The sequence below is a fragment of the Gopherus flavomarginatus genome, chromosome 10 (genome assembly GCF_025201925.1).
Source record: "Gopherus flavomarginatus isolate rGopFla2 chromosome 10, rGopFla2.mat.asm, whole genome shotgun sequence".
NCBI lineage: Eukaryota > Metazoa > Chordata > Testudines > Testudinidae > Gopherus > Gopherus flavomarginatus.
The window spans coordinates 9,246,605-9,271,234 of record NC_066626.1 but is presented as its reverse complement, the minus strand read 5'-3'; the positions used below and the strand labels follow the sequence as shown (position 1 = coordinate 9,271,234).

The 24,630-nt window shown below is 51.2% G+C and overlaps 1 protein-coding gene across 1 annotated transcript in view; it reads right to left on the bottom strand.

Annotated features, from left to right (window-relative positions):
- COL6A1 (collagen type VI alpha 1 chain) overlaps nucleotides 1–24,630 on the bottom strand; it is a 66,786-nt gene that overhangs the window by 29,787 nt on the left and 12,369 nt on the right. The window contains exons 4-20 of the mRNA XM_050916604.1: nucleotides 24,078–24,237; nucleotides 22,960–23,079; nucleotides 22,799–22,819; nucleotides 21,911–21,931; nucleotides 21,765–21,809; nucleotides 20,387–20,440; nucleotides 18,116–18,160; nucleotides 17,950–17,976; nucleotides 16,972–16,998; nucleotides 16,837–16,881; nucleotides 15,829–15,882; nucleotides 14,761–14,823; nucleotides 12,552–12,614; nucleotides 11,782–11,835; nucleotides 11,662–11,697; nucleotides 10,536–10,598; nucleotides 3,338–3,400 (exon numbers count right to left, since the gene is read on the bottom strand). Coding sequence (XP_050772561.1) covers nucleotides 3,338–3,400; nucleotides 10,536–10,598; nucleotides 11,662–11,697; nucleotides 11,782–11,835; nucleotides 12,552–12,614; nucleotides 14,761–14,823; nucleotides 15,829–15,882; nucleotides 16,837–16,881; nucleotides 16,972–16,998; nucleotides 17,950–17,976; nucleotides 18,116–18,160; nucleotides 20,387–20,440; nucleotides 21,765–21,809; nucleotides 21,911–21,931; nucleotides 22,799–22,819; nucleotides 22,960–23,079; nucleotides 24,078–24,237 — 961 coding nt within the window. The remainder of the gene's footprint in view (nucleotides 1–3,337; nucleotides 3,401–10,535; nucleotides 10,599–11,661; nucleotides 11,698–11,781; nucleotides 11,836–12,551; nucleotides 12,615–14,760; nucleotides 14,824–15,828; nucleotides 15,883–16,836; nucleotides 16,882–16,971; nucleotides 16,999–17,949; nucleotides 17,977–18,115; nucleotides 18,161–20,386; nucleotides 20,441–21,764; nucleotides 21,810–21,910; nucleotides 21,932–22,798; nucleotides 22,820–22,959; nucleotides 23,080–24,077; nucleotides 24,238–24,630) is intronic.

Below are 24,630 nucleotides of genomic sequence, written 5' to 3'. Positions count from 1 at the left end.
TCATATATTCCATGGAAGGAGGCAGACTGCGTCTTCCGCATGTTGCAGCACAGAGACAGGCCCTCTGCCTGGGATTCTTACTAAACAACTGCAGATGGATTTTCTGGGGGCAGAATATACTTGTCCTGAACAGTTCCCCAGTTATAAACCTACTCTAAAAGCATGGTCTCAAGGTTTGCATTGAGGCTCAGGCAATGTCTGTATTCATAGTTCAAATCTGGAACAGGCCTCAGCCACAAATGAAGCATCTTAGCGGCCAATGAATATAGCTTGTCCACATTCCAAAACAGTCACTTGTCTGGAATAAGCATGTGTCTGCCATCTTTGTCCCTTTCTTGGAAAGGATCCATCACAGATGCAGTCTGTGCCCTTCCCCCCAGTCTGAATATATATTTTAAAAGAACAAAATGGTACGAGGGCCTGAAGTGCTTCTAAGTCATGAGTCAAAACCTAAAATGTATCTCTCTCCTTCCCACCAGTTACCATCCTTCTCACATCCAGCGGAGATCCATCCCTCGCCTTCTGACCGGGAGAACAGGCCCTTGTGGCGCACTGGCTCGGTTCCCTGCTGCTGCTTCCCTCCTTCCCCCAGATCCTAAAGAACAGCCACTGCAGGCTGCTGGCTTCCCCTGCCCATATCTGTGGTCCCAGGACGCATTTTGCAATGGCTGAGCGAGGGCAGGCTCATGTTGCAGATTTGGGGAAACCGGCCAACTGTTCTTGCTTTATTTCAAAAAAATAAAATGAGGGCAGGGGCAAAGCCCAGCTGGGCCAGGTCTCTTGCTGCAGTGGCTGGAGAAGGGGAAGGGAGGTTACAGGCAAGCACTTCAGAGCCCTTTGAAATGGCTGCTCTTGGCAAAAGCCTTTGCAAAGAGTCTCAGCCAGCACAGGGGAAATACCATAAATGCTCAAAAAAACAAATTGCTTTTCTACAACCAAAGTATCTCCTGTACCCAAACCCTTTCCAGACGAGTGACAGCGCAGAGCTGCATAATGTAGAGCAGTCAGCGGGCCAGATCCTGCTGCCCTCGGAGAGTTAAATGCTTTGGCTCAGTTAAGGATGTTAGGATCTGGCTCAGTGGCATTCCACTGCTAACTGGATTCAGTGCCCAGCATCAGCACAAAATGTCCTGCTCCCAGGACTCAAACTGTGGCTGGCACCAAGTTACAGATGAGCTCCGATGCCAGCAACCGCAATTCGTCTTTCCATGTGGCTGCCTTCAATTAAACTCTGTGCTGAGAGGACGGGTGTGCTCTGCAGTGCCTCTGGGGTGATCTCGTTGCTCTCGGGGAGGCGAGGACGCTGGTGTGGAAGTAGCTGTGCTCCCTGTCCACACAGACCTAACACCTGAAGACACGCCCCACACCAGAGAGAAGGGGCAGGGTTGGCCCCACAAAGCCGGATTCCCCGGGGCCCCTTTGCCTGAATGATACCAGCACAACAGATCCACCAAGCACCCTGGGGCATGCCCCAGATGTTCCTACCCACCGGGGACTGGGTTGATGTAATAGGCCACTGGGGCCATGGCAACCAGGGCACGGTTTAGTGCAGACCTGGCTCCTGGCAGCCCTGGATTCGGTGCTGCCTTATCTCTGCCCTGCCATGGGGGTGAATCAATTATATGTAGGAGTCGTATTCCAGTCACCTGGGAATTTCTGTAACATCACCTAGCTGTATCTTGGGTCCAGCCAAGAGTTACCCTCGCCCCTAACTTGGGCAGAGGACAGTGTGTCCTCTGGCCCCGATGCTCAGAGCTGAAGCCCTGGTGAGCTAGTGTTCTAGTGGCTGTTTTCCATTTGGCCAGGGGGCTGGAGTGTATCTGGGGCTCGGGTGTATCTGCAGCTCATGGCAGCTCAGCTCGGTGTTACGAGCTAGGGAGGATTAAAGCTTGGCAGCCTGCTGGGGCTGAAGGGCTTGGACAAGGAGCTGGAGGTGGGTCCCTCCTGAGTGCTCCCTACTCTGGTACAGCAAAGCAGAGGAGCGGCTTTTCCCGCCAGGCTTGGGGCACTCTGCTGTGACCGGGCTCCAGGGCATGGCTGGGGTGGCACACAGCAACAGGTGGTGGGGAGGGATAGCTCAGTGGTTTGAGCTTTGGCCTATTAAACCCAGGGTTGTGAGCCCAATCCTTGAGGGGGCCACTTAGATAACTGGGGTAAAAATGTGTCTGGGGATTGGTCCTGCTTTGAGCATGGGGTTGGACTAGATGACCTCCTGAGGTTCCTTCCAACCCTGATATTCAGTGTTCAGTGGATTGAAGCAGGCAGGCCCAGGACTAGGGTGGGCTGTACTTACAAGGCGCAGGGATCACTGTGCATGGTGACAAAAATAAACACCCGCCTTAATCCTCCCATTGGAGTTTGCCACACTTGGGCTGAACATGGCAGGGTGAGTGCAGTGGAGCCTAGGTGAGTTTCCACAAGCCCTGCCCTGGGGCCTCCTCCTCACCTGCCCCACCCCTCCCAGCTATGGGGCAGCAAGTGCAGGATGGAGGCTGATGTCCTGGGGGAGCATGAAATGCAGGGTGGGGAGATCAGCCCAGGGTTGCTCTCCTTGACAGTGATTTGGGGGATGTTTGGGCCCCTAGGAGCCAGCTAGCACAGAGCGGTAAGAGCTCCGAAGGGGACGGAAAGCAGCATTCGGCAAAACTCAGCTAGCAGCACAGAACCCGCACTCGTCTTCAACGCCCACCCACCCTTCATGGAGACAGCCAGGGCTGCTCCTGCCAGAGCTGCTTCCTGCTGGGGGAGGGGGAGTCTCCGTGGAAATGTCCCTGTTTCCACAGCAAACTGCTCTGGGCCCTGCAGCTTCCCCTCCTCTCATGACCATGGCCACACAGCTTTGGTGATGGGAGGAGCAGAATTACTGGAAAGGCACTCTGGAAAGCCAGGGCTGCCCCGAAATGGAGCCCTCAATCTGTGCATGCTTTACAACAGACCATGTAAAGACGCAGGGCTCTAGACCACAATGCAGGGGCCAAATCATGCTCCCCCCAGTAGCCCACTGACTCAGGTGACTAAGAGGACCTAGATCTCACCCTTAGGCTTAGCTGCTGTTCAGGTCCGTAGGTTTCCAAGTATGCTGGACTGACTTGCTGGCACCTCTTTCCACTGGGAGGAGGAAACAATGTGGAATTTTCTCAGTTTCAGCCAGCCAAGTCTCCGTTTTTCTAGGCTTGCTGGGGTCCTGGACTCCAGCATGCACCCCTCCCACTGCTTCTCTTTCTGGGGGCATGTGTCCAGGCTGGGAAGAAAAGGCTGGATGCACACCATCTCTAGCCACATCCCTGTCTGATTTGAACACACTTCCCCAGGGGGGAAGGATCAGCCATGTTCTTACCGGGTCTCCAGGCACTCCGAGTGGTCCTTCCCGTCCTTGGTCACCTTGTGGGCCAGGCTCACCCTGAAAAGGCAGAAAAAATATATAACTCAAGGAGACACTTTGGAAGCTAAGAATCCTGCAGGTGCTGGGCAGCAGAGAGCCAGAGAGAGCAAAGAGGAACAGGTGGGCAGAAAAGGGAACATTTCAGAAAGCAGACCTTTAGCCACACACAAAGCACCTTGGATCCTTAGCCATCTAGCCAGATAGGTCCAAGTCACAAAGATCAGGTGGGAAATTAGCTAGTGCCCCAGGGAGTTTGCATGCAGGGTTGAGCATCAGCAGATGGGGTTCATCTGGGAAGACCAGAATGGATTGAAAGCCAGGCTTTCCCAAGTACAGGGATGTTTGTATGTAGGGTTTTGGTTTGGGCCCATCTCTGCCTCAATGACTCACGTGAAGTTTCATTTATCACTGTCAATGAGTATGGCAATGACAGCCCTTGTCCACAGTCAGGATCAGGCCCCTCTGTGCTAGGGGCTGTATAAACACCTATGAAGATGTGGTTCCTTCCTCGATGATCTTATAGTCAAGCCAAGGTATCTGCCCAACCTCTCTCACCCCGGGTTCGCTGGGTGCCCTGCATTGCACACTGACAAGATACTTTTAGCACTGCATGCACACAGAGAGCGGAGCTGGGGTCCCTCTTTCCAAACCGGGCCCTAACCTCAGCTCTGCTTTGGAAAGATGTGTGCTGTGGAGCTATAAAAAGCAACAAAGAGTCCTGTGGCACCTTATAGACTAACAGATGCATTGGAGCATGAGCTTTCATGGGTGAATACCCACTTCGTCAGATATGCTCCAATACATCTGTTAGTCTATAAGGTGCCACAGGACTCTTTGTTGCTTTTTACAGCTCCAGACTAACATGGCTACCCCTCTGATGCTGTGGAGTTGTGTATCTCCCACAGTGCACAGGGCTTCCCAACTCCACCCATTCTGGACTATTGCCAGGTGCTTAGAGACTTTGTGCTCTGAAAAGTGTGGTGTGGGGGAAAGGGGCAGGAATTGGCCCTGTTGCAATGTTGAGCAGGGAGCAGGAGCAGAGAGGTTGGAAATGTATCTGCTAACTGACAAGGAATTCCAGGGAACAAAGGCCAGGAACAATCCCTGTGGAGGATACTGGGATGGGGGGTGCTTGCAGTGCCAAGGGGATTGCCATGAAATGGCTCATTGCCTCCTGCTTTTAAAGGGCCAGGATCTCCACCTTTCTCCCTTAACGTCCTCTTCCTCACACCTATTGGTTGTACAGCCTGCCAGGCTCGCTGGGAGCGGGGGAGAGAGATGAGGCCGAGAGGCGGTGACTGGACACAGGAAGCAGGGATTCTCCTGGTAACTTGGTACTGTTAAACATCCAAAGCTTTTCCTACAGCTGAAATGGATGATGTGCTGGACCTGGACGTCTCTCTGTCCTGCTTTGGAGAGCCCCGCTCAGCACAGCTGTGAAACCCGTGGGCAGATGTGCGTTTAGCATTGAACCCTTGAGCCTAGCAAAGCTCTCTGTGCTAGGGGCCAGCAGCAGGGAGTCCCCGACTGCCCAGTTAGTGAGGAAACCTCGCACCACGGCTCTGCAAGTCAGACCCCCCATGACTAACCACAGTGCAGGGCTTTGCATAAGGGAGAACACTATAGAGAAAGCCCAGAAACTGTGCCATCCCTGGGCACTCACTGGGTGTGCCTGAATGTGCCACACCAAGAAAGGAGCTTAGCAAGGGTTAGGTTGCAATGTGCAGCTCTGAACAGTCAGGAAATGCCTCATCCCCTAAGTCTCACTGTGAATTCAGAGCCATGTAGGCAAATAGCCAGTTCTCTGCAATGCTAAGCTAGCTCCACTCCCACGCACAGCACATCAGCGGTGTGTTTCGTGAGCTCAGCAGCAACAGCCACTGGGCATGCTCGCCTCCGCCCGGAGATCTGCCAGCCCCACCATCAGGCCCACTTGATGAGAATCTAGACTCTTTCACTTCTCCCTCCTTGCGTTCTTAGCCTTCTTTGAGCCATGCAGTCCCTCAGCCTGGCTGCGCCACACTCAGCATTGGCACACTGTAAAACTAGCAGATAAATCTTCCATCACTTTATACCTTACTCACAACCTTGCCTGATGGCTAGAGGTCGGGGGACTATGAAGTGAGGAGCAATAAAGCCATTGTTTGCTAGCTAGACGCTTCCATAGGGCCATGCAAAGCAGTAAATATAAACCATAATATGAAGGTCCTGAAAACTGATGGAGACGTTTCTGGCAATGTGCTCATCCCTCAAGCCAGAACAGAGCCTTGGAAATTCGCCTCCGCATCTTTCTTAACAGTTTCATTCCAAAGCACTATTGTGGCTTCGTTCTGATGCACATCTGCCTTGCAAAGAACAGACAGCGGGCCTGCTGTTCCCAGGACACAATATGTAAACAGGAAATTACAATTTGGGCATTTTCCAACAACAAGCAGGACTAGAGAACCCCACAAAGTTTCCTTTGTGCTGTTCTGTACACGCCTCACCCTGCATGTCTATAACATCAGGTCGATCTCTACCATGCTAATGGTTTCTAGTGCCAATACTCATTGCAGCAGGGTGCATACCAGTCTGCTGTCAGTCAGCCTATGTAACTAGATAACATAGGACCAGAGGTGCGATATGAGAAATAAGTTGCCATGTCTAGCTGGTGGAGATGATAAGAACTGCATAAACCTTTCCTAGCTCACCCCAGAGGGCAGGAAGAAATGGATCTTTAAGTCTCTTGGGAAAGCCCAGCATTGGACCTATTCATGGAAGGCATCATGGCAGCTGGCAAGGCACAGCAGTCTGGCACAGTCCCATGTGACATTCTCATCAGCAAACTAGGGAAATGTCATCAGAGGAATTTACTGTATGGTGGGTGCATAACTGGTTGAGAGCAGTTATCTATGGTTTGCTGTCAAACTGGGAGATTGTTTCTAGTAGGATCCCACGGGGTCAGTCCTTGGTCCGGTACTGTTCATTATTTGTTAGTATTTTGATAGTGGAGGTTAGAGTATGCTTATCAAATGTGTGGATGATACCAGACAGGGAGGGGAGGAGGTTGCAACCACTTTGGAGGACAGGAGCAGAATTCAACATGACCCTGAGGAATTGGAGAATTGGTCTGAAATCAACAAGATGAAATTCAATAAAGACAAGTGCAAAGCACTTTACTTAGTAAGGAAAAACCAAATGCACAACTACAGAATGGGGAATGACTGACTAGGTGTTTATACTGCTGAACAGGATCTAGGGGATATAGTGGATCACCATGGAACATGGCTTAACAATGTCATGCAGTTGTGAAAATGGCTAATATCATTCAGGGGTATATTAACAGAAGAGTCGAATGGAGGACATGAGAGATGACTGTCCCACTCTCTGTGCTGGTGTGGCCTCAGCTGGAGTAGTGTGTCCAGTTCTGTGGGCCAGGCTTTAGGAAAGTTTTTAATGTTCCAGTGTGTTAAGGTCTGTTATAAAGAGGATGGTGATCAATGGTTCTCAATGTCCATTTAAGGCAGGACAAGAAGTAATGGGCTTGTTCAGCAGCAAGGGAGGTTTAGGTTAGACATTAAGAGATTCTTTCTAACTCTCCAGGTAGCTAAGCTCTGGGCCAGTCTTCCCAGGGAGGCTGTGGAATGCCCATCACTGGAGGTTTGAAGAACAGGCTGCACAACCAGCTCTCAGGGATGGTCCAGGTTTCCTTGGTCCTGCATCTCAAGGTTTCTTCCAGCCCGGTCTTGTACGATTCTATGGCAAATGCCCAGGGCTTTAGGATAGGCAGGAAATCCCAGCCCTGACCCCATGGACACTGACCACTCATGCACCAGCAGTAGCACCCCACAGGTAAGGCCCCCTCTCCGTCTGGTAGCAAGACTGGCTTGTTGTGATGCCTTTGGCTCTCTCATCAGGTGGCTTCCACCTCTGAGTGCAGAGTTGATGCAGAAATGAGTGACACTGGCCTAAGGAGCCTGCTGCTTATGGCAGCAACCCCATAACTCCTCTATCCATCCTCTAGCTGGGTTACCTTCCCAATGGGGCACATTCAGAATCACCTGGAGTCTCCCAGAGGGGCTGTGAGTGGCTCCATGTTGGGGCATGCATAGCCTTTAGCAGCCTTTGCCTCCCTCCTCCATCCAGCCTCAGTGTCACAGTCTCAGGACACATGTGCTGTCCTCCCTGCCTTATGGCAGAGGCAAAGAGATGGCCCTAACATGCTGGCACATCTGCTCAGGCTTTGGGAGAGCCTCCTGGCTGGGATGCTCTGCCAGTCAGAACCATGGGCAATGGCTTGCCCAGTCCATAGGGAGTTGCTCAGCTCTTTGCTGAGTGGATGGATGATCCCCATGTCCAGTATAGCAAACCATATTGACCAGGTGCAGCACTTAACATTGGAATTCTTGGCTCTCCCTGTGGCTTTGTGGGGCTGTTCCTACACTTGCTGAGTACTTCCTACTGCTGCAAAGCAGAGGGCCAAGGCGTGCGCAGCAGCGCTGGCAGATGACATGGGAGAGCAAGGGGTCGACAGGAGACCCAGAGCAGGAGAAGCACAGGGAGCTATGGGTGATGGATGGGACCTTTGGAAAGTGACTCACTTGGTGACTTCAGCTGTTGAAAGTGGATTGGTGTTGAGAGCCTGGTTTGGGGCAGCAGAAGGAGCTGGGGTATCGGGAATAAGGGCAAAACAAAGGAGATTGATTGAAAGACCCCCCCTCCTCCCCTGTCTAACACCACACTAGCAATCCACTGTGCAAAACAGGCGGCCAGTTTGCTGGTGCGAATACTGCTCCCCTGTGTGCGCGTGGAGCTGGGAAGCTTTAGCAGGTTACTTTGCACTGCGTTTTAAACGGGCTCAGCCACGTGGGCAAAGTGAGCGGGTTCCACCGAAGGCAGGTCTGACTCTGCGCACCGTGTGGGTCAGTGCTTCGCGGAGGGTTTCATGGGGCCTTCCTTCAGCATGTATGGGGAGCACAGCCTAGCTAGTACTCTGGCTGCCCCGTAACATAGCCGTCTTGTGGGCAACAGGGAGTGACTGGACAGATGGGAATCCACCAGCGGTAAGCTAGCGCAGTACGTCCTGCTGGTGCTGTTCCTATTCCTCATCACCCACACCTCTCAAAGCAACTGTACATTTCCCCCCCGCCTGGCATGACCTGCCAGCACCCAGGTCTGCAGCATGTTGGTTTTGGACAACGGAGCCCGCTGGATGAGTCACCTTGTGGCAGACACACGGATACTTTCCTACTGGCTCCCAGCCCACGCAAGGAGCTCAAACCCTCATTAAAGGGGAGCCGAGTGACATATCCCCCTCTCCTCCACACACACTTTTTCCTGCTCCCCACCCCCAGGTCAGCACCATCCACCCACTCCCTCCTGAGTCACATGTACCCGGAGACAGCAGCGGCCCTGCACACCGGCACAGTTAGGAGAGACTCGCCCTCAAAATAGCTCTGAAGCAGCAAACTCATGAAGCCAGAGTGCCGGATTGTTGCTAATACAGCGAGAAAACGTTGAGCCATTTATTCTGCCATGAGTGCAGCCGGTGAGCTGGCTCCGCAGCCCCCTGGGAAGGGCATGGAGAGTCCGACCAAGGCTGGGGCTTGTCTCTCTCACACTTTCCCTTGCTTTCGGGAAGCTCTTTCCCACACGGTCATTGTTTACTTATTGGGTTGCAGTAACATTCCTGCCCCAGGCTGGCCCCTCTCTGCAATGGAGACTTTTCTACACTTAGCCACAAGTTCCTCCCACCAGAGCAGCTTCTCGGCGGCCTCCTCCCAGGCTACCATTACCAAGCTGGGAGGGATTTCAATTCAGAGCCTTGAAACCCAGCTGGGCCCAACTACACCTGTTGGGCCCTGCTCACGTTGGGAAACAACCCAGGTCATCTCTGATCCCCTCAGAGGTCGGCGTGGGAGCGGCTGGGTGCAGTGGGGCGAGTGTGCTGATGAGTTGCTGCGCAGCACACACAGCACAGCAGGGAGGTGGCTGGCAGAAATGGGGCACACAGCTGCCATCAGGGCAGGAGACAGGTCATGGGCATTGGGCTTGGGGAGTGGGGAGCCGGCTCCAGGCCAAGCCCCGAGGATGAGGCACAGCGCTGATACAGATTCTGGGGGGAAGGGTTGGGTCAGGTCTGAAAAGGACTCAACACTCCCAGGTCAGGTTCAGGTTGGCTGGGCCTGAGACAGGTTCGGGCGTTACTTACCCCAAACCATGACAAAGATGAGCCATCCCAGTGTGGGAAAGGGAAGGCTGCTCTGTGTGTGGCTGGGGCCTTTGTGACAGTAGCTTCCCACAGTGCTCACCTCTCCCGGAGACAGGGCGGGCAGGAGCAGAGAGCATGGCCAGCGTTTCCTGTCACCCGCGCCATGGATCCTGCCTCCTGGAGTGGCCAGCATGGCTCTGTGCTCTGTGGGGCTGCTGGGGGGAGGGTCCCACCCTCCCACTCATGACATACCCAGACACCTCAGCAGTGCCCCACAGGCCATGGGGGTACCTGTACCTCTGAATAGCCGTCACTAGCCCTGGCTTTTAGCAAGTAAGGCATGTCCCCCTGGAAGGGGAATGTGACACCTCCTTCCCTCCCAGCTAGCCATGCCCCAGCTGCTCACAGGTAGCTCACTTCACATAAGTAGCCACGGAGGAGCCAGAGGCAATTCTGCAGCTAGAAGGATTTTACCACGTCAATACCTTCCTCTTCTGCCTGCCCCAGCCCCATCCCCCTGGGAGCTGCCAAGCTGTGCTCCTCTGTGCTGGGCAGGGCTGGGAGCCTAGAACACCGGAGCAATGAAGGGATATGAAGCCAGCTTTGTACAGCCCCTTCCCCGCACCCTGGTCTGTCCCTCGGAGTTTCATGCTGCAGCCCACTGAAGCGACGGCCATGGCAGTGCATGCTGGCGCTGACAGAGTCACGGCAGGAATAGCTGGGTAGGTGACAGGCAGCAGGGCCCCAGGCATGCAGCCTTGTGGCTCTCGTAACACCCAGTGGAGTCAGCGGGAGCTTGGCATGTGACAGGACTGCAGGACTGGCCAGCCGTCTGGTGGGGATTGGAGCTGGGAGCACATTTCAGCTCCCTTCCTGTCCAGGTTAGTGCCTTTGTGCCGAAGCAGGTGTGGCGAGCCCAGCCAGCCAGGAGCGAGGCACAGCTGTGTGCATGCGAATAGTTACCTTGTCTCCTCTAGGTCCACGAATACCGGGGGTGCCTAGTGGCCCTCGTTCTCCGTTGCCTCCCTGTTTAGAAAGAAACAGAGTGCCGGTTCAGAATCTGCTCCGCGCGAGAGTCAGCGCTGGACACGCTGCATCACTCAGCGCGATCACAGGGGCCCATGATCACCCAGCCCCGGGGCAGATTGCCCCTCGATCACATGTGAATAACACCACACCCCCCTCTCTTCACCTCACAGAGGCCACCACAGCCAGCAGGAGCTGGAGGGACTGCCAAGGGGGGGCCACAGCTGGGGCAGAGCACAGGGCCCCAGTGAGGATGGCAAGGTCCCCCATACCTGGATATCTACCAGGTTTGGAGATGGATCCAAATCACCATCCTCTGATGGAACAACAAAGGGGGGAGGGGTCTCCACAGATTTCCTCCCCCAGAGCCTCCTCCCTCAGGAGAAATAATCCAGCTCATTATGCAGATATATCCCTGGTTCCTAGTCTATCATCTCTGAGCGACTACCGGACCCCCCACTTCAGACTGCGAATTCCTCAGGGCAACACCTGGCTGTTTGCACAGCGGCCTGTCCAGCACTGGTACGACAGCAGTAGCAATGGCTCCCTCGGCTTTGAGGATCATGGGTCACAGGGTTATAACTGCATTAATGCACTCACATGTGTACCATTACAACACATGAACACAGCAATACACAAACTAGAAACAGCCCTTTGCTCAGCTCTCCCAGTAGGAAGAGGGGGAGAGTTAACCTCTGTTTGAATAAGTTTCTAAATGAGGCAATGGAGGAATGTGTGGCCAGATTCCAGCCTGTTCCATCAGTGTTACCTGGGGACAGACTCGACTGCAGGGTTTTAAACAAACACTCCCAGGTGAGCCCCCCAAAGAATGGCCTGACTTAGCCGCAGAACTCCCAGGGCTCAGAGCAGGCTAAGTGCAGGGAGCTGCTGGAAAGGATGCGCTCGGAGGGCTCCCCAACCATTCTCAGCCGGTCCCAGCCTGTCTCTGCTTACGTCTCAGTCACCTCAGCCCGTCTGAAGGGTAGCCAATCCCAGACACGCCCAGGCCCCCGTCCCGCCATGGCTTGTGACCCGCAAGAACAGTATAGCAGGGCGCTCTTACCCTTTCTCCAGGTGGGCCAACTTGGCCTGGAGCTCCCTAAGCAGACATAAAAACAGTGTTAATACAGTCGAAAGTGCCAGCATATCGAATCAGCCAAATGCATGCGCACACATGACTCACCTCATCCCCCAACTCCCCTTTCTCTCCAGGGGCACCAGGACTGCCAGCTTGTCCCTAAAGAGGCAAATCAGACACAAGCAAACAAGATCAACCACAGGGATTTGGAGTAACAAACTAGCTGTGCACTAGAAACACAGTCGATCTAGTCTTCAGAGAAAGCAATACAGCTTTCAGACTGAAAGGGTTAAGGCCATAAGTGCTGGAACTAGGAGTGCTGTCGTACCCCCCGGCTTGCAGTGCTTTCCACCGTATCCCGGGTTTACAGTTTGGTCCAATGGCTCTCAGCACCCCCACTATACAAATTGTTCCAGCGCCCCTGGTTACGGTCCTGCTGTTGTAAATACTTATGCATGGGCTTAACCTCACTCACATGTAATGGGGCTCCTCGGGTGAGGACAGTGACACACTAGCATAAGCATTCTGGGGATGAAGGCCAGGCCATATGGCCCCACTGATAAGACCCCCCACCCTCCACCCAGCTAACCACTGGACCCAAAGAGGAGCTGTGTAAATAACCAAACATTTCCCCACTGGTCGCACTGCCAGCACGTCCTGTTACATTCCCTCCCTACACCCCCCGGGGTTGTGAAAAAAAATTAATTTTTCCTTTCAGTTTGAATTTTTAGAAGAAACCAGAAAGCAAAGGTCGAGAAGTGCTCTTGCCATGCATAGATACTTGGAAGTTACATGGCAGCTCTAGCCAGCAGTAACAGGGGCAGAGATGATAGAGCACAGGGACTGAGGACAGTCTGGTTGCTAAGGTGGTTTACCTTGTCTCCATAGTTTCCAGTATACCCAGGTCTGCCAGAGTTCCCAGACTCCCCAGGTTCTCCCTTGACAAAAGATAAAGGGTGTTATAAATACGAAGCACCACACCCAGCTCACACTGGTCCATCTTGAACCCTGGAGTTTAGTTGTATCAAACTTTAAGCAACCAGACCCAGCTCCCAGCTCTCACCAAAAGCCATTTTTCCTTCAAATGTCAGACCAATTTTTGTCATTGGCCACAGAGAGCTCAGCCCTGCGTAACAGAGCATTAGGGTACTCTCCGCACCAATGACAGAGATTTAAGCCTGGCAGATTTACCCAAAGGGACTTCGCTGACCTCAAAGGGAATTCGCCACTTTGAGCCATCTGCAGTCAAAGCTGTGAAGTGGCCGGGTTTATACATCTCAGAGGAGGAAGGCGTCTTAGAGATGAAGAGATGGTTTTATTTAACCACGAGGCTTCTGCATCCCTGCATCCATTTTGCTCTGCCCCTAAGGATTGCTTGTGTATATTCTGAACTGTTCTGTGCACTCTGCTACTATCTCAGGTTGCTTGGAAAGCTGTGAAGGAACTGATAACACTAACAGAGGAAGTGATGAATCACAGTGGCCTATGTATTCTGACTACTGTGCCCCAAATTATCAATCTCAGTCTTCTGAAAATGCCTTGTCTCTTGTTGGGAGTTGACTCCACATTCACACAACTATTCAGCCTCTCTTCTGGCTTGGCCCCCATGGTGTGAACCTTCCAGAAACAAAGGTCTGGAGACTAACCTTCACGAAAAGCACAGCAGCATTACACTGCTGCACACCAGATGAGCACATTTTGCACCCTGCAGACATTCCATTAAAGGAACCTCTGAGACTACCCTCAGAGCTGCACAGCAAACAGCTCAGCTGGTGAAAATGTTCTAGGAACACGGAAAGCCTTGGGACAAGTATGATATCAAGGCTTCAAAATTACATCCCCCTTACATTTGCAGCTGCACATTCATCTGCTGGGAAACACTTCTGTTCTTTAAATCACAGGGCTATGTGCCACAGAGCTGAAAGTGGCCCAGTTAAGCCTCTGACAGGAAACATGATGCCCCATAAACTTCTAAGAACCTTTTGGTGGCCCCAGTAGTCTGTGTCAGTCTGGGCCTTTCCGAAGTGAGTTACAAACAGTACAGTCTGAACCACGGAGTCTACGTTTAACTGCTGACATTTTAAGCCCTTTCAGAACTCACCCGGTGTCAGCCAATAGCATTCTTTTCTGTTACCTAGACTTACAAGACCTAATGCCATGATAACATTTTCCATTTTGCAGCTCTCCAGACATCTGTTTTACTGTGTTCATCACCAGTCTGAATGACTGGTCTAGACAGAAGTCTATTATCATTGGCCAGTGACCTGTGCACTTCAGCATGGTGATGGATGAAAGACTGAGCAGCTCCTACGCCTCATTTCCAAGGCTGCTCGACCAAGGAATGCCTTGTTTGCTAGCTGTCCTAGCGCTGCCAGGACCAGTGTGCTTTTTAACACTACTTAGCCTCTTATGGTATGGCTCATTGTAGTACCAGGTGGCGTAACATTCGGCTGCTGGATTCACTGGTCTCCAGAACTCCACAAAGGCAACCCCACTGAGTAGACATACAAATGGGCTGTGGCAGGGTGTTTATGTTTATCCATTAATGCTAATGAACTTTAGGGATCGATGGAACAAAAAAGGGCAATAGCAAAACGGAAACCATTTCACTTTGCTAGCCCCGAAGAGAGAAAAGCGCTGGGTATTGCAAGTCTGCTTCTCAGAGGCATTGGGCACCTGCAGTTCCACTGGAGTTAACCAGAGTTTTGCCCCAAGTTAGCCCTGCAAGTTCAATGTAATGAAGTAGAAGCTGCAATATCGTTATTTATTTCGGTACATGGATTTGCCAAGGAAACTTTAACAACAATTAGAGACACCTCACACTGTTAAACAATTAAATCCCCTTTCCACACGGCAGGCAGAGAACAGGGCCAGTACCGTCCACCTACTGTTAATAGGAGCATGATTTCCAACTCTCTCATGCTGGATTGTGCGTGTATCCTCCTGGCTTCTCACTTCATCCTCCTGGCATTAACGTTTAGCAGGGGCAGAGCTCAGAGTGCCCTGCAATCCCCACAGCATTGACAGAGGGAAGCTGGAGATGTATCATGGCTGATTTAACACCAGGTGTGACTCATGACTCACCTTCAGTCCTTTGGGTCCGTACTGACCAGGATCTCCATTAGGTCCAGGAGGGCCTTGGAATCCCTATTAAAAACCAGGCTATTGTCAACATATGCAGAAAATCAAACATCTCAAGTGCTACTAAATAGCCTATCACATTCTGGGGACTCGGAATGAAGAGGTGAATAAGTAAGCTAGTCAGAAACACAGGGATTGGGGAAGTTTAAAGTATTCTTGAGCTAGATACCTCTGGGGCTGTGAGAGGCACATTCCGACACTGTGTCTTCTTATAAAATGCTGTAAACCTTGACTTGCTTTTGAAATTAAAAATAAATTAAAACAAAGCCGCTTTTAAGTCTCATTGGTGGATTCTAGTGATAATGTTTAAATTTGAAAGTTGTATTAAAGCCAATAAAGCAAAATGTGCTGTGCCATCAACAGATGGGAAATAATTGGTCATCTAACCTCTGGCAAATGGAACAATTAAGAGACTGACATAACTTGGCACACAGAAATGAACGGGCAAAGGCTACACTAATGTGGTTATTTTATGATTTTTAGAAAAAATGGGGTCCTGACCCCCTTAAATCCATCAAATGGAAATGATACGCTCCCCACTTCTTTGTGATCAATTATCTTTAGGTGACCCATAATCAAAACACAAGAGGGAATCAAGATCTGCCCTAGTTACACCATTTCTGGCTTGAACATTTCCCAAGCATTTGTCAGTGGAACAATTCACTCTGATTTTACCATTTCTTTTAACTACTTAATCTGCCTGTACACCAATGAAACTGCACAATCCACAGTTTGTATAAATTGCAACCAAGTTGGGTATGTATAAAAATAACTGTTTTGATTCAATTTTGGACTACATCTCCTGGATGAATACTCACATTTAAGGTATAGCAAATGCCATCATGCCCAGCCCACCGCCCCGGGATAGCGTCCTGCTCCCAGCAGTCCCCCGCTTTGAGATTCTCTTTGACTGGTTGCTAGTTTGCCTGACTTCCAGCCCTATGCTCTACCACTCTCCACATCAAGCTGCATTCGTTATTGTAATGAAAAGCAAATCAGCCAAGTACGTACATCAAATCCTGGCGATCCCTTGCAACCTGGCAATCCAGAAAATCCACTCTCCCCCTGGAAGGAAAGGAAAAGGCTGGCAATGAGTGTCATTCAGTGTGAGCAGGCAGCACGCATTGGATGTGAAGGCAGTAGTAGCTGCGGACCCCCCTTCCACAGTTCAGCAGCCCCCCTTGACGAGCCCTGACAGATTAGTGGCTGCACAGAGAGGTGCTGGCTGGCTTGAGGACTGGGCGGGAGTCCCATGCCGGAGTCCCAAGAGCCAGCCCCTCTGCCCACTGGAGAGGAGGAAGCAACGGCTGCTGATAAAGCTGGGTGTTACTGGTAGCAGTGCTGGAGGGAGTCCCCTGGGGGAACTCCTGCCCCCCCGAAGGCAGCAGGAGGGGCTCCATCCCCAGGCCAGGGGTGGGAGATTGGGACTGAGGGCCAGCCAGGGGGTGCAGGCCACCGAGCTGATGAATTGCTTTACATCATGCATTGTGCCCAGACACAGCTGTGATGGGCTGCACAGTGAGTGACTACAGCCGGAAGCACTCTGCCCCTAAGAGGGGTGGAGGAGCAGGGAACAGCTGAGACACCCAGCCCATGCCCTGTCCTAGTGACAGACCTCTCAGTGGGAATCCAGAAAGGAGCCCTCAGCACACAGAACATTAACTGTCCATTGGATCCCCAGCTGGATTCAGGCCAGATTTCTTCCTTTGGGACCTGTGCTGCCAGGGGCCTGGGCAGTTGCCTCACCTTTCTCCCTTCCTTAGCTGCTCCCATCCCAGTAGCTGTATGGCTTTACTGCAGGTCCCAAGATCAGTGTCTGTTCCTGCACCCAGCCCCCAATCACTCTGTGCCAGGACCCCACCCCCACCCCTGAGGGCCTGGGGAGCCCAAAACGCCCTGGAGTCAAACAGAGCCTCCTGGCCTTCCAGAATCAGGCTCCTGGCCCACAGGTGTCTCTATGGTAACCAGCGTACAGAGACAGCACTCCCAGCATACTGTGCCCCTAAGCACGAGACTCACCTTCATGCCATCTATGCCATCAATGCCACGCCTGCCCTTCTCCCCCTGGGAGGAGAGAAACAAGAGAACAGTGTAGAAACCATTTCTGGCACGCTCCACACCCCACCAAGTCATAGGAAAATCCCAGCAGCTCACCTTAGCTCCTTTGGATCCTCGCGAGCCCTGTCCAGAAAGGAGAGGAGAGGTTAGTGACAGCAGACAGGTCACGTTCACCTCCTGGCCGTGTGTGGGCTGTGCATTGGCTTGGCCCAGCTGACCAGGAAGGATGGGAGACACAGGATGCAAGCTCCCCTTCGAAGTGGCCTGCCTCTTCTCTAGTAAAGGAGGCAGGGCTTTCCCCCCTCCCCCGGACAAATTCACACCAGCGGGTAACTGGTGTTTCGAGATAACACTTCACTCTGGTGCATATTCCAATGACCATCCATAACACTTTGTCTCTGTCTCAACCGCTTGGATAACATGCTGCTCCTAGCAGGGCACTGGAGAAGAGGGCAGACCTGGCAGGTGGGCAAACGCCAGCATGCTGGGCTTGAAAGTTCATGGAAAGGATCATCAGTCTGGACTACATTTCTCTGAGCACCAGTCCCTCCTGACTCCACAGTGGGGGGTCCTAAAGGGCCTGTCCCTCTGGCCTTGCCGTGCGGAAATGTGAGGACAACATGCACAGCTGTGTTGTCGTACTGGACCTCCCACACTCAATTTGCCAATGTTTGGAGATGCAGACCCCACTGGGGCTGAATCAGCCAGGGTCAGAGTCCTGATGAGCCTAGGAAAAACCTGCTTCTCTTTACTCCCCTGAGGTAAGCTCTTCTGGAGTGAGTGTCATGAGGGGAAACCAATCACCCATAGCAGTGTGTGTTTGTGTGTGAGGGAGAAGCAACCATAGAGTCACTGAGCGGACAAAGGAGCACAGAAGTAGATAAACGTAGTTGATGGATCCCCCGGGGACACAGTGTTAGCAGTGGCAGTGGAGGAGGTCACGTTACAGTCTCCAGGAGAAAGCCTAGTCATGCTGCCAAAGGGGGAGGTTGTCACAGGAGACTGTGTGGGGAAGTTAGCAAAACCTGCAGGGTTGATGGAGGCCACTGACTACACACTGCATGTCACACTCACCTTTTCTCCTCGAGTGCCTTTTTCTCCCTAAACAACAAATGACAGACAACAATTAAACTGAGACAATGAAGTGTGCATCATAACACATAACACTGCTCTAAGATGCCATGACGAGACTACTAGCACTAATCAGCCTCCAGTAGACTGCAAAGGAAATTATACATACCTTCATCCCCTGGTAGCCAATGGGTCCCAGGTCACCTTGCTTGCCCTAGAGTACAAACACAACACATTAGAATCTTTATAGCAGGAAATCACTAACCACAACCCCTCTTGTTGAGCAGCATACTATGTATATATAAGGGGAAGATGGTATTCAAACTCTCTCCATTTATGATGGATTTCTACGTTTTAACACAAATTCAACAAAAATCCACATGCCAAAAATCATGTTCCTGAAATATCTCTGTCCACTTCAGAACATCATTCAACTGAGCTGCACTTTTCATCATCTGCATAACACCCACTTCCCCACACCTGGGCTCCAATCTTATCAACAAATACAAAGGAAAGTGAAGACAAAATGATTTATTTCTGACAAATCTACGCTGGGTATTTCAGTGCAAATTTTGCTGCTGGGTTTCAAATCCAAACTTTGCCAGTGAGTCATACAAAGTGATTCCTCTTCACATACCAATACACAGAGATTACTCAGTAACATTTATGTTGCAAGAATCTAACCATCTCAGGAAGTTAAAGGAAACTTAATTGCTTCCTTGAGAAGGTAAGGAAGCACTCATCCCCTTAAAGCTCTTGAGATGACTATCTGAAAATCTGGTCCTTTCCAGGGCTGAGGAAACTGAGAGCTGCAAGAGGTGTCACTTGGGATGAAAGTTAAGTCTAGGAAAAAAACTACAAAAAAGAAAATATATATCACATGTTTTCCAAGCTGAAAACACACAAGCTGACTGTACACTGATGCATGTGGGAGAAATGCACCTACAAAAATAAATGTACCTAATAAAATGGGGAGGAGGAAAAATGATGTTTTCCTCCTCCTGTTAGCAGTGTTAAACACCTCTCTGTAACACTACCCTGTCTATAGTGGGAAAGGCGCACCAGAGCCAAAGTGAGGCGGGCATCCATGGGATGGGTGAGTCAGAGAAATGCCCTGTAGGAAAAATGGTTATTTTGGGTTTGGCACTCAGAGGCCTGGTGGCTACAGGTTTGCAGTGAGGAGATGAAGGGCTCCTCATGTGAGTCATTCTCAGACCATTGTCATCAATCTCTGCACCATTGCCATGGTGTCCCACAGAAACACTGCGGCCCTGACTGGGAGTGGGGACAGGGAGGGAGCTCTCATTGGCCGGTCTACTATTCTGTTGTAACCAATCAAATGTCACTATCAGATACCCTTTCCCTCTGCACTGAACTGTTCCTGTGTGCCTAGCATGGGAACCAAACTTAGACCTGCCTATAGAACCCCTCCAACTCTTAAGAGAAGCTGAAGTGAAGGCAATCTCCAGGCCAGCTACTACTAAAACGCTGCGTCATCTTTGGAGCTCATCTCTCCTCAGACTCGGGCCTGTCAGGGATTCAGACTCCTCACCATCTTGGGCTTTCTTGATTGACCCCCTGGCCGTGGGAAGGCCTGTCATTACCAATCTATCTGTTCTATTTATTTGGCTACTTTGGTTTGCTTCCTGGTTGGCTGAGCACAGGGCTGTCCTTACTCCCTAACAATGCTGGAGACTGTGGCCAGGACGTTCCAGCAGCCTGGGTCTGTGCAGAGAGTCACAGCTATGAGTGGCCTATTGGACAGCTGCTGCAGAGGTTTTATTTCCGAAGACCCCTTAGTCTTGGTCCCCAAGAGAAGTAGGAGGCGGGGGAAGGAGGAGAAAAATTCCAGATGGGTCACAATAAGGGAAAGTCTGATCTAGCAGACTGGACATTCTCATGTAATAGGGTACATCCTGTTTATTACCTGGAGTCCAGAGCACCATATTTCCTGCAGTGTTGGACCATCGACAGCTAGCACTGTAAACATGTTAGCTCATCCATTGTTGGGCAGAGCTATGTGATAATCTGACAAACTTATTGGTCAGAACTACAGTTGACTGGAAGCCCAGCAACATATTGCCCCATGACCCATGTGAACAAGGCCTGTGCCACAGCATGCCGGTGTGAACATTACTGTACCTGACACACTGAAACAGAACATTACACCTTCAAACGTCTTCTTGGAATGCAACAAGCTAGCCCAGAACAAGGTGATTGCTTAGCACCATCCCACGATGTAGTTAGCCCAGAACAAGGTGAGCATGCAGTACCATCCTACAATGGAGTTAGCCCAGAAGGAGGTGAGCATACAGACCCACCTCGCAAAGGAGTGCTGTCGCAGGGGCTCTAGAGTGTTTCACACGAGCCATTAAGGGTCAAAGCATAGCATCTGGTGCAATCTCCCCCATCAAAGCCCCACGTGTCTTTCCCTACTTACTGGCTCTCCAGCAACTCCTTTCTCACCGGGAAGACCTGGCTTTCCTCTTTCACCCTGAAACACAAAATATTTAACAGTGTAGGACACAATCTCTATTTATATGTAGCTTTATCAAATGATACAATTTCATCCCCAGCATAACTCCCTGGAGTGACTTTCCCCAAAGAACAAATGGCCCCAGCCATGCTCATTGTCATTAGCTTAATGTTTCTGATCAGCTGGATGTGTGTCCACCTTATTGTCTAGGACCAAATGACTTCATTTGCTTTGGGTCTGTGACAAGGTGCTCACCAACAAGGAGCTTCCTGATTCATAAACAGCAACACCTCTGGCAGGCCAGCTCGCTACATCTCTAGAGCTAATGAGAGAGAGAAGTGTGGTCCACTGAGCAAATAGGAAATTGTAGCCAATGGGCTCAAAGGATTTTGCTTCTGTTCTTCCCATGACTGGTTCCTTATTTCCCAATCTCATATGTCATCTCCCACCCCAGCCTAGAGGGAGATTGGAGAAAAGCAAACATGGTGCTGACTTTCCCACAGGCAATGGAACGGGATCCTGGCAATGACTGGTCGGTAAGTCTAACACCTGCTTCTTTGAAGTAGAAACCAGTAATGTCAGCTAAGTGATCGTGTGGAAGGGGAACACCTTGTGAGATGGCGTGGCTGCAGGAGTCACAGTGCCTCTGCGGCTCCAGGAAGCCCAGGGAACACAGGGCTTGCCACAATGGACTGACTGGTGTTCACTTGAAGGTCACCCCCACCCTGGCTCTCCTAAAGCTCAGGAAAGCACAGCTGCGATCCCAACACATGTCCTCCTTGGTTCAGTTCAAACTGTCTCCCTCTTCTACTTCCTACTGCTGGAAGCCTTGCTGGGGTGGTGTCCCAGGAGCAGTGCTGCCTGCTGACCCTGGGGAGTGACAGGGATGTCACAGGACTCCTGTGCCAGCTCCAAGGAGAGGAGTGGCCTGGCATGGCCCACCGCTGGCATTTGGGAGCACGAACAGCATCTGGGTAGGATCCCAGCTCTTCTTGTCTGGAGGATGCAGTTGTGTTGCAGGGCTGAAGGAGGGCTGGCTCGTAAGCTCTCAGACAGCAGTGATTCTAGGGGGAGGGTGGTCTAACAAAGGGGCATGGAGTTAAAGCCACAGTTACTGTTCTCTGCTTAGAGCCTTAATCTATATTTTCTTGACTCAGGCAGCCTTGCTCTGGAAGGCCGCAGGCTAGAGCACAAACCACATGGAGACAGATGGTGATTATGCCACGAGTATTCCTGTCCAGTGGTATCCCCAAGTCCCGCCAGTGGGATCTCTGCTCCAGTGTACCCCATCTCAGCCTCACTCCCCTGACAGGGCAATTGCTGGGTGTGTTTATTTACTAACCTCATATCCTGGATCCCCAGGTGGTCCCAGAGGCCCTCTAGAAGGCTGCAAAAAACGTGTAATGATTAGAGCAGGGACACGTGCACAGACATGCCGAAAGATGTACTCAATGCGAGCTAACAGAGGGCTGGTAGCGCCCCACTCACCTGGCACTCAAAGGAGCAGCACTGTCCAGAGAGAAGAAGAAAGCACAATGTTAGAGACATGGAGTGGCTGGGCTACCACAGTTAACCTGGGCAGAAATTGAAACACTAAATTATCACCGTCCCACCACAAACTGCCATAAACCTAGGAAGGGGCGAGCTGGATCAGACTGTAGGTGTCCAGACAGGCGGCACCCGACGCTGTTATGAGGTCAAGAGGAGACCTGGCGTGTCACAGTCTGCAGGCGAGCCACTCTCCCTGTACAGGCAGGCCGGGTTATTCTGATGTGATAATAAGAAACCCGAAAGTCTCTCCCCCCACTATGCTCAGCTGCACTCACCGGACCCTACGGGGCACAGCAACGTACATCTGGGTGCGTGGCCAGGCTTCACTCCACTGGGTACTTGCTAGCAGCTAGCAACAAATGCTAAAAGTGGGCATCCTGTGCTTTTGGCCAGCAGGAATAAGAGGAGCTACATGTGCACCCTCTCCCCTAGAGCTGAACTGTGCATAGGCAGGAGATTTCAAGGCACGTCCACTCAGCCGCAAAAGCTCTGCATGCCCCCGGGGGGCCTGGAGAGCAGAAAAGGCTCAAGGATGGCTCTCCAGGGCTGGTATAGTTTGTTCCCTACTGCCTGGAAGGGAAGAGTCACACTGCATCCCTTTACTGCCTCTGGGCTACGGACAGAGGCAGCCCAACGGCCCTGGCTGTGGGCTCACTGCTGTGTAGGACGAAGCGAGAACAAGTGCTGCCTTTCAGCGTGGCTCACAGGAGGGCCAGCTTGGCTCAGATAGCGAGGGAGAGGGGGCTAGGAAGGGAACACTTTCAGATGGAGAGGGCAGTGGGCCCCTGCTGTACAAGTGAAAAACCCGGAGAACGCAAGACTCACCACATGTTCCACATTCTTTTTCTGAAATAGCAAACACAATACAAACATTTGAGGAGCTCCTTTAGACCAGAGAGGCCAAATCCCTCGCGGCAGTGGGCTGGGATAGACAGGAGAGACGTGGGGCCACGAGCAATGGCGGGGAAGAGCAAGGGAATACTCACAATCATATCTATGATGGTTTCTATTGTACTCTCAGTATCTACTGGAGACTGTACAAGGCTGGTTGCTGTGAAGTTGCGACGATAGTTGTTGTCTGTGGCAATAACACTCAGCCTTGGTTCCTGAACGTAAAACAACAACAAAGCAGCAAGATTGGACTCAAAAGAGATGAGGAGCTCTGATACCTCCTAAGTACCCTTCCATCCATGATTAACTCAACTAACATGACTTGATAGCATCCCTGCATGTGCTAGCCTTATAAGCTACATTCTAGAAGTGGGCTGCCCATGCAAAGAAATCAGTGTCTCAGGAACGGCATCATCTGTCCTGGGAATAGGACAGTATTATCCAGTCTTGAGATAGTACTTAGGGAAGTGGTTGAGAAATTAGAGGCGGTGCCATGTTCTTGGCATTCAGGAAGCCAGATGAACTTTTCCCTGGGCCATAAACCTCCTCCTATTTTTATGAGGACCCATCAGACAAACATGCTTTAAATCTCTTTGGGTATATCTACACTGCAGCCAGGAATGAGCCTCCCAGCGTGGGGAGATAGACTCACACAAGCTTGGCTCAAGCATAGAGTGCTAAAAGTCACTGGGGTTGGGCATTGTGTCTGCATCTCTCTTGCCCAGCTGGCATACACTGCCATCTTGCATAGCATGGTTTCAGAAAGTGTCATACCTCAATTTCATTTCAGTGTCTGGGTCTGCTGGGATCTGATGCTTTTGCTCAGCTGAACGTAGAGATAGGATCAATCATAATATTCAACTGTGGAGTTGAATCTAAGTTTTCCCAGAGTTAAGATGTGGGTGTCAGATCCAGGAATTTATTTGGGGACCAACTGTGTTAATTACAGGCATTGGACCAGATTCTCATCTGGTATCAACTGGCATAGCTCCGCTGGTACTTTATTTCTAATTGTCATTTTTTTCCCCCAAGCTTCAAACTTCATACTCACTGGCTGCCCATCCTGGAATTACTGTAGGTCATGGGACCCTCTGTATCAAAGAGAGGATTAATGGAATCCACTCAGTAATATCCTGTTTCTAGTTTCATTCCTTTCCACTCCAATTATGAAATACCCAGGCTATAACAAAGGCCACATTTGAGCAATTCATACCAGATGGTCAGGAGAAATGGCAATGGAGAACACTTTGATCCCCAGATGCTTTGCTTCGTTGGCAGCATCTTCCAGTCCTCCACATGGCTCTTTGTACCCTTCCAAGGGGTGTCCGTCTGTCACCACAATCAGGTATTTGTTCTCCTTCTGATGGGAGCCGCTGTAACAATTCAAAATGGTTAGCTGGAAATGGGTAGCTTTGCTGGGTACCCCCGCATCTATGCTGACACTACCTACGCTCGCCGTGTTTCACAGCATTACGGCAATGTCTGTTTGGGGGACGTTGCTGCACTCGCGACGGAAGGATTAACGGTCTGCAGGTATACAGCACTGGAAGAGAGCAGAGTTCAAACACTTGGCATCTCAGCCTGATTACACTGATGGTGACACTCAGGGGGAGCAGTTCAGGGTTTTTCTGCAGTTCTCTTTTCTTGAGAAATTTTTTGCCTCATTTTTAGGACAATAATAATTTATCAGCATTTAACATGGATGTCTTTAAATTAGAACATAGATTGGACTCCTGTGAAGTCTTGAATGCCAAGTGATGAAGTTC